We start from the raw sequence: 13,515 nt of genomic DNA, 5'->3' as shown, positions 1-13,515 counted from the left end.
TCAACCAGGGGAACGCTAAATAGGAGAGTCTCAGAATTGTATTGTTATAAAAAAATGATATTTAAAGCACACTCACAGACACGGAGGAAACTAAGAGAAATAAAAAACAAAAGAAGCATTAAAGGATGTCAGAAAATGATATGCCAATACAATCGAAATGTGAGAGTTTCATACCTTTCTTCCAATATTTCTTCATCTGTGCTTCTAACTAAAATAGGTATCTTAACTATCATGATAATATTCTCCTGCCAGAAAATGGAGTGGAGTGACATATTGGCGATCTATGAATCTTATTCAGAGGTTTCTAACCATGTTAGGCCCCATCACTATCACTAGTCTACATGCCAAAACTTTTGATGCACCAAACAAGATGATAACCTGGTTGAACTGTAACTATTCTCACTCACAGTCAATGGGCAGAACATCTAGCCCATAATTTTTGATACATTGAAAAAGACCTTGGATCTGAAGGGTTAAAGTGTCAGTGGTTGTAACACTGAACACTCGCAAAGCAAGAGGAAGTTAATTGCAACAAGTCATGTGAACAGTTTCGTTCTTAGCAATTATAGAGTTGCAACAAACCCATGAATGGTCTTTTTATTGGGTGTTGACTTATCAAACAGTGAACATATTTAAACAGCACAGAGTAGACAATAGTTTCTTTGGATCCATATAACTGAATTATTGACCATTGTTGGAAAGAATTGATTATTAATAAGTACACCAGGGCCAAGAATGATGTCTATGTTGAGACTGAACGTTCATTAATACTCCATTTCCAAGAAGAGTGGAAGAGGCAAAATTACAGAACTTCGTATCAACTTCACTTAGGAAATCAAGTAAGTGCAATTTTCAATGTTGTTTAAGGTTTTGGTTTTTTGGTACCTTTTTTGGCAAAAATTTCAATTAAGTAGTAATATGAAGGACTTTATCAAGTTTACTGAGCCTATTGGTCTGAATAAACTTGTATCTGATGTATTCATTGGGCTATTTATTTTCAAATGGAGTCAAACAAATCTGTACGACAATTCAAATTAATTGCATATTTATGTTTAAATCAGCACCTAATTTCAATTCAAATCACAAAGTAAAATCTCCTGATGTTAACAGTAGAGAAAACAAATAGCTGGCAATACAGCAATGGGCCAACTCCAGTACAGAATCATTTGCTTGTATGTGTCCCATTTTAGTTTCTCTCTCTTTCTCTCTCCTCCTCTTCGGAAGACTCTGATCCATGCTGGAAAATGGTTCCACCAGAGGAGCACTTTCCCTGCTGGAGAATTTGAATTGTTGCTTTCCCGTGGTGGGACATCGCTCACAAAATCCAGCATTCGGCCCATCGTGCCCAGTTTCTAGTGCAGCGCATCTTGCGAGCAGCGATTTTTGTGGGCTAGAAGAGACAGCGTCACCGACAAGTAGAACCCTAATTTGAATGGAATCCTTATTAAGGCGAGGTGCCGCGCTGAATTTCACAACTTTCGGTGAAGCTGGGGGTGACAGCACAACTCACTGGGTCCAGGCGGGGGATCGCTCTTCAGACGAGACAAAATCACCATCACCTACTGCATGCCGCTCCAGTTTGCCATCCACTGAGGAGTGAACATGCAACAGGGAGGTGAGAAGTCTATGGGGCTGTAGGCCCACAGGTTGCCATGGAGCGAGCTCATATATGGGCAGGGAGATTGGTGCGGGACTCAGTGATCGAGAACTACGTCCAGTAACGGACACGTCCTACCACCAGATAACTTTATTTCTGCAATGAAAACCTGCACGTTGTTCCCTCCAAGAACATGCCATTTCCCTCTACTCAAGCTCAGCTTCCATATTTCAGCCCCCTCCCAGAATTTCCTTCCCAACAAGCGCTGTCTGCACTAAGGAGAAATAAAAAAAGATTAGTATTTGTTTACATCAGTTATATACTTGAATTCCTACCACTGTGCTTCCTCTTGGTAAACCTATAAGATGTGCTTGTCCTAATGTCTCATCTGAGGCTATGCCTAAGTAGTCCCTATGTGGGAGGAGCAACTGTGGCGGCAGGCTGCTATTGGGTGTTGTGGCCTTGTAGAGATAGTGATGACCTTGAACCTCTGGGTGCACAGTCATAAGATCATAGAACGTTATAGACAGAAGCAGCCATTCGGCCCAAGTTTGCTCCAGTGTGTTTTTCCCCATTAGTTAACTAGTCCAATACCATTCTCCTGTTCACCCATGAATATTCCTCTTTCCAGCAACTATCTACTTCTCTTTTAGAAGAATTTATGGAATCAGCATTGTTTGGTAGCTGGAGCCATGTCCGATAACACATTGGCTTCCAGCACCTACCTGCTCTCTGGCTCTTCATCAATCCTTTAAGAGGCTTGGGTGAAGTGGGAGTACGTGCGGGTTCCCAAGAGGATGCTGCCTCACCGAGGGAATGCTACGTTGGTGAAGAGGCGCTGTGCTTTGGATGAGTTGCTAAATTGAAACCCTGTCCACCAGGTTGGCTGATTGTTAAAGTTCCCATGGCACAATTTGTAGAAGAGTAGGGAGGTCTCCTGGCCAACCAAAACCACCAACAAAAAATCGATTATTTGGTGTTTACGGGATCTTGCTTTGCGCAAGTGGCTGCTGTGTTTGAATGACACATTTAAAGTAATTGACAGTCAGCGCTATATAAATGCAAGTTCTTTCTTTCTTTTTGTAGGTGTCAAATTGCATGAAATATTAGGCGAGGAGCACATGTGCTGTCAGACCCGATGCTGCTGGGCCTGGTAATTGGCTTCTCCTCACCTGCTCACTTGCCTTACTTTCTGATGCGCTGTCCGCTTCATTCTCGATATTCTGCCTCTCCCTGCTGCCTTTCCCATTTGTAATGCTCTGCCTGATTCCCAATAATTGGACTTGCCACATCCATGGTTCTGAAGTCTTGTGCTGCAGTTTCTAGTCAGGGTGTACGTAAAACTCAATAGGAATTTTATCTGTATGAAAGATGCTTTTCTACTGGCTCAGCCACTGGTATGTTAATATGTGCCATTTCAAATTTCCGTCACTTCATTGAGCCCATCGGTTACCATTGCTCCCCTGATCTCAGTCAGCTGACTCAACTGGATGAGACGTTTAACCGAGGCCTCATCTGCCCTCTCAGGTGGACGTAAAAGATCCCATGACTTTATTCGAAGAAGAGCAGGGGAGTTCTCCTCAGTGTTCTGGCCAATATTTATCCCTCAACCCAACATCATTAAAAAACAGATTATCTGGTCATTATCTCATTGCTGTTTGTGGGATCTTGCTGTGCACAAATTGGCTGCCGAGTTTCCTACACTACAACAGTGACTACACTTCAAACGTACTTCATTGGCTGTGAAGCTCTTTGGGACGTCCTGAGGTCTTGAAAGGTGCTATATAAATGCAAGTTTCAATGCAAACATAAATGCAAGTTTCAATGCAAACATAAATGCAAGTTTCTCTTTTCTTTCTTTTTACAAATGTGGACCAAATTCTAGGACGTTGCTGGAAAGTTCCAGCAATGAGCTGGCCTTGATTGCCTTTGCCTCAGTTGGGCAGGTTTTCTGCCACAACTTGCCAATCAGTAATCTATGTGTTCACACTTCAAACCAATTGAATGTGGCTGATTCAAATCTGCCGTGCTGTCGGAGCGGCGGTGATTGATAGGGCGCGTCCGTGGATGGTGGCAAATTTGAATACGTTGATAAGTTGATCTTGAGCAGCAAATATTAGTTTGCTATTCGACCATGTAGAGATTGATCTTGCCCTCACTCAGCATTTAGCAAGGGCCAAGTGGTCAGGCGTATGGATCCTGGGGTTAAAGTTCAGCAGAAGCTCCTCCCGCTTGCTGACCCACCGTCACTTTGTTGGAAGTTCGGGGGAAACCCCATTGATGCAGGTAAGTGGGGTTCCACTGGCGGAACAGGAGAAGCTCCAAGAAAATCCACCCCCCTGGTCATTTTTTATCATGTGTGTGATTTTTTTTACTCCCTACCCCTGGAATGCTGTCACCAAGTTTAATTACCCTCGGTGCCACCCAAGAAGATAAAAAGTCTGACAGATATAAGTTGCGACATGTAGTAGATTTTTGCACCCCATTTACCATTGACATTAAACTGCTTTGTGTCTCAATAGCATCCGTCATGTTAGCCGAAGGCTTCCTCACTGGGATTCGTTACAACCACCACCAAAGGGAGTGCACCCACAACCATAACTGTGTGAACTCCAGGAAGACACCTAAGACCAGCACCAACTCCTGGGAAGAGCTCTTCAGTTCATCTGAATTCACAGAAGGCATTGAACACGAGCAGCACAATGCAGAAGAAAACATTCAAGGCACTTTAGGTAGCATCATTCAAGAGAAGGGAGAATCACTCCAGGTGCAAGGTGAAGAGGAAGCAACTGGTGTGAATACCAGGGCACCCATGTTTGAAAGAAAGACCTCTGACATTTTAGACATACCAAAGAACTCTGTACACAGTGAAAGCGATTTGGACTGGTACAGATCTTGGTCCACCACTTGCCAGAGTTACACAGATTTACAGATTGCCGGAGATAATGTTACACCCAATAGTCCTGCAAGCAGCTGCTGTTTTATGGATGATGATTCCGAAAGCTGCAATTGGCCCATCCTTCAGATGGAGGACCAACCTGTGTGGCCGCCGCTACCTGGCTCTCGGTGTGAAGTCCTGCAACATTCAAGAGCAGATACTTTCATTTTCAGCGACAAAAGCATCCCCCTTCAGAGAGAGCCGTTATCCAATTCTGTGCTCAACAACTACATGGAGAAAAAGATTACAGAACTGTATAAGCAGTATCTCGAGGACAGCATGACAAAGTGTGCATCGCCAACAAAAATACTGGGCTCCCACTTCCTGATGACCAACATTGATCAAATTAGCCTGCAGATTTCTCATGAGAAAAACATGGAGCCCACAAAAGCTAAGGACATTGTTCTAAACTGCCTTCTCAGTGTTGCCTGTGCAACCAATTCATCTGACATCTGTACTCCTAACTTGCAGATATCAAACCAGCAAACTGATGAGCTTGCCCGACGATTTTAAACCTGCTTATGAGCAAAATTGTATGATTTTTTGATAACACAGAAACATTCTCTTGACTTCCTCCCTGTACTCTCTTCCTTGCTCTAGCTTATTTTCCTCACCCCCTTGGAGGTGCTGACTCAGGCTGGAATACAGTTTCTGGATGCTAGATGTCCTTCACTTCTCACTCAAGTAGCTGTTTTTCCTTGGAGCGCCTGTCGTATGATTTTTTTTTTGAACAAATTTTGAAGCCTACAGTACAGTGACATTCAAGAATGCCATTAGGTAACATTCAACACAAACATTCCCTTTGGTTCTAAGTGCTGGAAGAGGATTAAGCTGCTCAATCTGTCGATTAGTGAGGAAGGAATCTTCTTATTGTAAAAATTATTTGACATTTATTGCACTAAATTGGATTTTTCAATGTAACCTATTTCCTGCTGAATTAAATCCAGCATATTAGATAATGATGTGAAATTCAATGTTAGGTATATACATTGTGTTTTGGACTTTATCCTAATGTTCCAGCCAAAAATAAAATCTGATAAGTCGAATTACTAGTACCTTTGAAATAACCCTATGGGATATTCGTGTGCTAATACTTCATGAATTCTTCTAAAAGGCCCCCCGCTGTTTTGGTGAAGGTGTTAACCTAATTACTGCACAACTTCAGGTGACTGCGGAAGTGAAATTCTGCATTTCAGGAATTTTTCTGACAGTCAAACGATACCCTACATTGGTCGACATGTTCGGTGGGGTCAGAGGTTACGGGTTGCCAAAACAGTTGCTTAAACACTAATTTATTATCTGGAGGGGTGGATTCAATTCAGCCGGTCAGGTTGCAGCTTTCTTATATTTAAGGAGCTTCCAGACTCCATTGCATGGAAGACCAGGTCTAAGCTGGCACTCAAGGGGTGCCCAGGGCTACATGGTATCAGAGGAAAGGATATTGACACGGGTTCCAACATCCAGCCTCGGTGGCACCCAGCTTTGTCATTGGTTCTATTTTACTCATTCAGGTCAACGAGGTCAATGAGGTCTCCACTTCAGCCAGCACTTAGTCCAGTATTTTATGGATGTCAGAGATGGAGGTACTTATCTCCTAGGTGTGGGTAACCAGCTGGGATAGATGTCTCTAGGGGGTTATAACACTGTAAACATAGTGCTGATGTATCACTGCCATCAGTCTACAAGTTATTGGCCTCTCCAGGCCAACCTTCTCTACTGGAAGTCCTACTTCCTCCATGCTTTAGGTTGTGGAGATCCAAGTGACTGTCTCTGTGATGGTGCCAGGTAGTGATCCAGTTGTGTTGGAGTCTGGATAGTCCATTTCTGTGGAGTGAATGCAAGGCTGGATAATATTTGATTACTGTACAGGTGGAGTATGAGAGTCCAAACTGCGTACATTGTGTACGACAGGTAGGGTTGCCAACTCTGGTTTGACATATTCCTGGAGGTCTGATCATGTGACATCAGATCACGTGACATTCAGTCATGTGACATCCAATCATGTGGCATCCGATTCCATGACACTTGATTACATGACATCTGATCACATGTCATCTGCCTGCGTTTGCCCCAGTGTTTTTAATGCAACCTTGACAAGTAGATGATGCATACAGTTTGTAAATTTAATCTTTATCTCTGATTTCAAAACTCAAATGTTGATTACACATGAGAGTAAATACTTTGGGTCTAGCACCAGAGATAATAAAATTGTCTTTCAAAATCAGACAAACAGTGTTGTCAGTTAATCAGGCTGTGCAGTTTCAGTGCTCTGCTTAATTTATTTCCTGATATTTAGAGCAGGATTAACATCCTTGGCCATTTCTTTAATAGTTCAGTGGCCATCAAACCACTTGAGAAGTGCAAACTGAGTGTTATTGCAGGTGAGTCCTGTTTGGCCATATTTCTGCTGGTAAGGCTGAAGACTCCTATAGTGTAGACTAAACTCACTCAGTAGAGAGTGAAGTTAGCACTTGTATTAGTTATCACTATAAAAAAGTGGCAAGATAAACTTCCTAATTTCTAAAAGTGGAAAACATCCTGGCAAATCGCCAGTCAAATTCCGATGGAACGGCACTTTCAAAGATTTTGGAGATTTTCTCTCCCACACTGACCTCTCACAAAGTCAGTCACTGTGGCATCAGAAGAGCGTTCAGGAAAAAGCCTGTCAGCTTTATCATTCAGATATCACTGCAGTAAGAACAACGGGCTGACCTTTCTTAAATGCCTGTTATTTGCCCATTGAAGCCACTAGCAGTCTCATGAAGAAAACCTTCACCTCCTATTTTCCAAGAGTAAATTTAAATGTTTCTCAACAATTTTGAAATTCTCTTTCAGAGCATGTGGAGTCAGGGGACAAGTAGCAGAATAGATAGCAAGCTGGCTACAAAACAGAAAACAGAGAGTAGGGCTTAAGGGTAGCTACTCAGACTGGCAAAAGGTGGGAAGTGGTGTTCCACAGGGATCGGTGCTGGGACCATCGTTGTTCACCATTTACAGAAACGATTTGGACTCGGGAATGGAAAGTACAATTTCAAAATTTAAGGACGACACCAAATTGGGAGGTGCAGTTAACATAAAGGAAGAATGTGACAAAATACAGGAAGACATTAATAAACTTGCAGAATGGGTGTGTAAATGAAAATGAATTTCAATATAGATAAATGTGAGATGGTGCATTTTGGTAGGAAGAATAAGGAGGCTGTGTGCTGCTTGGATAATAAGTCTAAATGGGGCAGAGGGGCAGAGGGATCTCATGGTACAGATACACAAATCATTAAAAGTAGTGACGCAAGTTAATAAGGCCATAAAAAAAGACAAACCAAGCACTTGGGTTCATTTCTAGAGGGATAGAATTGAAAAGCAGAGAAGTAATGTTAAATTTGTATAGAACCTTGGTTCAACCACATTTGGAGCACTGTGCGCCATATTATATTGGCGAAGATGCAAAAAAGATTCACAAGGATGATACCAGATTTGAGAGGATATACTTATCAGGAAAGTCTGAACAGGCTGGGGCTCTTTTCTCTAGAAATAAGAAGGCTGAAGGGTGAGCTGATAGAGGTCTTTAAAATAATGAAAGGGTTTGATAGGGTAGACGTAGAGAAAATGTTTCCACTTGTGGGGGAGTCCAAAACTAGAGGTCATAAATATAAAATAGTCACTAATAAATCCAATAGGGAATTCAGGAGAAACTTCTTTACCCAGAGAGTGGTAAGAATGTGGAACTCACTACCACAAGGACGCAAATAGCATAGAAGCATTTAAGGGGAAGTTAGATAAACACATAAGGGAGAAAGGAATAGAAGAATATGCTGATAGGGCAAGAGGAAGTAGGGAGGGAGGAGGCTCGTGTGGAGCATAAACACTGGCATAGATCAGTTGGGCCAAATGGCCTGTTTCTGTGCTGTAGACACAATGGGCCCGATGTTAGCAGGGCTGCGGGTTCTCGGCGGGGGGGCTATCGGGCGCATGGGTAACGTGCCCGGTGAAATTAGTCTGCTTCCCATGCAATCGTAGCAGACAATCCACTAATTGGATCCACTTACCTGCTCCTCCGGGTTCCCCACTGCTGATCTGCGCGTCGGGTGGACTGCGCATGCGCAGTAAGATCTGTCAGCTGGAGGAGCTCTATTTAAAGGGGCAGTCCTCCACTGACAGATGCTGCAACAAATAGCAAAAATTACAGCATGGAGCAGCCCAGGAGGAAGGCTGCTCCCAGTTTAATGATGCCTCACTCCAGGTATCAATACATGGGGTGAGGAGGAGGGGGAGGACAGAGATCTTCCTCCCGGCGGGCGGGAGGAAGCGGCCTGCCTCTGCCACCAGGAAGGCCTGGCTCGAGGTGGCAGAGGAGGTTACCAGCACAACCAACATATCGCCCACCTGCATACAGTGCAGGAGGCGCTCCAATGACTTCAGTAGGTCAGCCAAAGTGAGCACACGTAGTCTTTCCCCTACACTCCGTCTGCCACATCACTGCCCCCACCCCACATCTCCTTCAGCACTGCCAACACTACTCTGTCACATCACCCCTCATACCCACTCAAACCTCATCCTCATCTTACCTGCACCTACTCACCTCGCCAGTACTCATCCTGCCACTACCACTCAACCCAATCCTCATACAATCTCATGGCTCTATCTCATACTCACCCTCTCATGCATCTCTTTCACGGCCAGCCTCATTCAACCTGCCACTACCTGTGCTGCAGCCACAGGGCATGCATCACATATGTGCAGTAGGCAGCGTAAGGCAAACGTGTTGTGAGCATGAAGGGGATGCACAAGGATGTTTGAGGGTTTGTCATGGGTGTTACTTACATTGAATTTCTGACCAACGCACATTACATATTATATTGGCACCACTACTGCCATGTCTTCGCGAATCCTGTCTGGTTTGTGCAATAATGCCCTCTCCTGAGGATCACTATGAAGACCCACAACTAATTCAACCCATTGTGTCACTGCAGAGTGGGTGTAGGTGTATTTGCAGGGCTCTTTAGCGCAGACGACCCTTTTGATGCCCAAGGCGATGTGATATTGAGGTGGGCCTGTAAATGGGCGAGCAGCCTGGCTGCCTGAAACTAGCATAAGGTTGCTTAAATATGCTAATTGAGGTCCTCCCTGGTTGTCGGGCCCCGACTGCAAAATTCCAGGTACAAATGTGTGGAATATGCACGGTACCAGGCTATGATTGACTCAAAGGGACCATTAGACAATGCTCAAGGCCCAAAGGCACAAGAAATTTTTATTTTATTTTTTGTGGGCCCAGGAGAAACAGGAGTGCTCCTTCTGGTCCCATGGAAAACTCCAGCCCACTGCTGGCACATTCGAGTCCTCCTGCACCCCAGGATCATTTCGCCCCCCGACCCGACATGCAGGCCGGCTCCGCAGGAGAACCTGTCGATTTACCACCCTCCCCGACTGATGTGCTACTGGGGGAGGGGCGCCCGTTTGTTTTCCGCAGTTCACTGGCGGCATTTAAATGAGGCCTGAATTGGCTCCACTGACTTTGCACCAGTTTTGGGCGCAAGTCTAATTTCTCGGCCTACACTTCTTATCTGGTAAGATCAGATATAATCATTTTAGTTTCTATTTCTCCCTGGAGATATTCCAGCTAAACCATTCCACAACAGTCCCTCCAGTTAGTGTCTCTCCAGTCATAGGCTTGCATGCCCATTGTAGACTTAGAGAGGATGTTTCCACTTGTGGGTGAGTCCAAAACTCGGGGCCATAAATATAAGATAGTCACTAATAAATCCAATAATGAATTCAGGAAAAGCTTCTTTACCCAGAGAGTGGTTAGAATGTGGAACTTGCTACCACATGGAATAGTTGAGGCAACTTGCATAGATGCATTTAAGGGGAAGCTAGATAAACACATGAGGAAGAAAGGATTAGAATGAGGTGTTGATAGGGTTAGATGAAGAGGGGTGGGAGGAGGCTTGTGTGGAGCATAAAAAGTGGCATAGACCAGTTGGGCCGAATGGCCTGTTTCTGCACTGTAAATTCTATGTAAATTCTATGTAATTTATTGAAAGTGAGTCTGCTTGCTTTTGTTCCTGGTGCCATGGCAGCTCTTCCTGATCTCCTGTCACTTTTTTCAGGCGGTGGTTATGGGGGTAGAAATTTGCTCGGAGCGGTGAACCAACACTCCTCGCCGCTCCATAGATTTATACTAACCCACTAACCTACCACGGTCTTTCCGTCTGCCACGTCCTCGAATAGGAAGCGGAGAAGAGCCCAGCGTCAGTTTAGGCGAAGCTAGGACCCTGGGAGAATGAGAGGATCGATCTCTCCCCTCGACCGATCAGATCGCAGCATTTTTGACAGCAGCCTCTGCAGGCTTGGAATGTTAAACCAGGGAGTACAACGTTTTAAATCAATGTAAAAACAGTTACAGGCAGCGAAAAAAAGAGGGGGTAAGAAATAATTGAATTAAATAAATGTAAGGAATCTTACAACACCAGGTTATAGTCCAACAGTTTTATTTGAAAATCACAAGCTTTCGGAGGCTTTCTCCTTCGTCCACCCCAGTCCATCACCGGCATCTCCACATCATAAAAGAGACAGAAGGAGAAAGTAAAAAAAAAAAAATTTTATTGACCAAAAACTATAAAAGTAAGGAATAATGAGACTCCACATTTTTAAAAGTTGATTTTAGTTGTTTGGCAGTCGTTAAGACTTACTGTTAAAACTTAGTTTAAACCTGCATTTTTAAGCGTACCTGTTTGGGGTGTGATTTGTTACTTTCCAGCAGGGCAGATAAGCAAGTTTGCACTTTTTCGATGATTTCTCTAATTGCAGCGTGCGACGTCCCTTTAATTCGAAGTTGTCATATCGCCAGCGAACCAGGAGGAGCAAGTTCCGGGTTTCTGCGTTTCACTGGGCGTGTGCGAACGCCAGAACTTGCTCCTCGATTTTGCCACTAACGACGGAGAGCGTGGTGAGCTCTCTGTTATTTCCCAAGCAATTTCTGCCCTGTGGTATTGGCCCAGCTGGTGATCTCCTTCTTGGTTTCTTTTATATAAATTGGGGTGAGGTGGGAGATGGGCACCAGGGCAGACTGTCAGTACCACTTCATCAAACTCACCATTGTGTCGCTGAAAAGCACCTCGTTCATTTTTTCCACACTGACTCCAAACTTTCTGTTGAGTACACCTGTAATGGTTAAAAGTTACTTTTCCCAAGGGTCACCAGATTCAATTCCTGCTTAATAAGATGCTAATCTAAGATAATTGCTGCTTTGCTGTGATTGACTCAAAATCATTCATGACACATGACGGACAGAGAACATAAGGATAATGGTATGGGGAAACCACACACTCATAAATTATTTTAATCCACTGCGGAGACTTCAGCACATAATCCAGGCTGACACTCCAGTGTAGCACTGTCAGAGGTGCCGTCTTTCGGATGAGACGTTAAACCGAGGCCCCGTCTGCCCTCTCGGGTGGATGCAAAAGGTTCCATGGCACTATTTTGAAGAAGAGCAGGGGAGTTCTCCACGGTCTCCTGACCAATATTTATCCCTCAACCAACGTCACTAACACAGAATGGGGGTGAAATTCAGTGCTGAAAAATTCTGAGCAAGGCAGGCCTGCTCCGCTCAACATTAATAATCCGACAGGGGGCTCCTTCAACAGTTAATAGGCCCTTAATTAACATGTGGAGGGGGGCCTATTGCCTCTTTTAGATGACTGCCCGGGATGCCGACAAAATGTGCCCCACAAATTTAGCAGTGGCCCGAGCGTAGATTGGGCACAGGCCATCCCGCTGCTAAATTTGGCAGCGTTGCGCCCATTTTGCGCCCAAACAACGGGTGCAACACAGACCAATTTCTACCCCATTATCTCAGGAGCGACAGCACAAGGCTGTAAAGAGAATTTTAAGCACGTGTGAACCCATTTTGATTTAAAAGAAACAACTCAAATATAACTCACTTCCAAATCCTTTCTGTGGAAAAATGGTCATCAAATCCCAAAACCTAACAGGTACCTATGCCTCTTGAGAGCTGGTGTAGGTCCTGTACTGGGCCTTAGGAAGGCCCCAAAATTGCTTGTGAGAAAACTAATCAATCCCAGAGGGGATCAATTATCTTTCAAATGATGGTACTTTGCTCCCTTAGGAATATGCAAAAAAAAATGGGCCCTTTTTTCATCTGCTTTTCCTGGATCTCGTGGCCCTCCTCTCAGAGTGAGTCCAACCACCACCTGCACATCAAGGCTGTTGCGCTTCTACAGGTGCAGGCTGTCCACTTTGACTATGGAAATGTCCCCTTCCCTGAGATGTGGGGTAGGGTCAATGCCCTGAAGAGTCGATAGCTGGCGGCCCTGTTTGACAACCTAACAAGTCACTGAACCTCAGACTAAATCATTGTGCCTGAAGCACTTTGAGACATTTCTGAGAGTAGTGATAAGGTGCACTTTAAATACAGACTTTTCTTTCAAAGCAGTAAGCAAGGAACGTGGTAGTTTGAGAACTTTTAGGTCAAAAACATTTGTGCAAGAGCATTTCCAATTTTGATTGGCTGGGTCTCAAAAACTACTAGTAAGTTAAAAAAAATCTGTTACTTATGAGTTCTGACAATTTTATTTCAGTTTTCTCCCTTCCTCAGCAACAAAAATTTGCATTTATATAACACATTTAATGCAGTTAAAAACATCCCAAGGCACTTCATAGAAGTGTTATCAGACAAAATTTGACATCGTGCCACATATAGAGATATTAGGATAGATGACCAAAGGCTTGGTCAAAGAGGTGGGTTTGAAGACATTCTAGATCTGGGTCATGGGGTCAGCAGCCTCCCGGCACCTCACCCATTCTGCATTTTTCAGCGCACCCAACCAGTGAACGGCAGTAGGTTATTGATCCACAAACCTATCCTTAACCTAATTACACACACACACACACACACACACAAAGAGACACACAGACACACACAGACACACAGAGACACATAGACACACACACACACACA

At 44.1% G+C, this 13,515-nt stretch overlaps 1 protein-coding gene across 1 annotated transcript; it reads left to right on the top strand.

Annotated features, from left to right (window-relative positions):
- Positions 1–591: 591 nt before the first annotated feature.
- LOC137332688 (TLR adapter interacting with SLC15A4 on the lysosome-like) lies at positions 592–6,728 on the top strand. Its single transcript, XM_067996635.1, has 2 exons — positions 592–839; positions 4,120–6,728. The coding sequence occupies exon 2, from the start codon at positions 4,128–4,130 to the stop codon at positions 5,046–5,048; it is 921 nt and encodes a 306-aa protein (XP_067852736.1). The 5' UTR covers positions 592–839; positions 4,120–4,127; the 3' UTR covers positions 5,049–6,728.
- The last annotated feature ends 6,787 nt before the right edge of the window (positions 6,729–13,515 follow it).

Source organism: Heptranchias perlo, chromosome 15 (genome assembly GCF_035084215.1).
Source record: "Heptranchias perlo isolate sHepPer1 chromosome 15, sHepPer1.hap1, whole genome shotgun sequence".
In the NCBI taxonomy this organism is placed as follows: Eukaryota; Metazoa; Chordata; class Chondrichthyes; order Hexanchiformes; family Hexanchidae; genus Heptranchias; species Heptranchias perlo.
The sequence above is the reverse complement of the archived record's forward strand: the minus strand, read 5'-3'. Positions and strand labels throughout refer to the sequence as shown.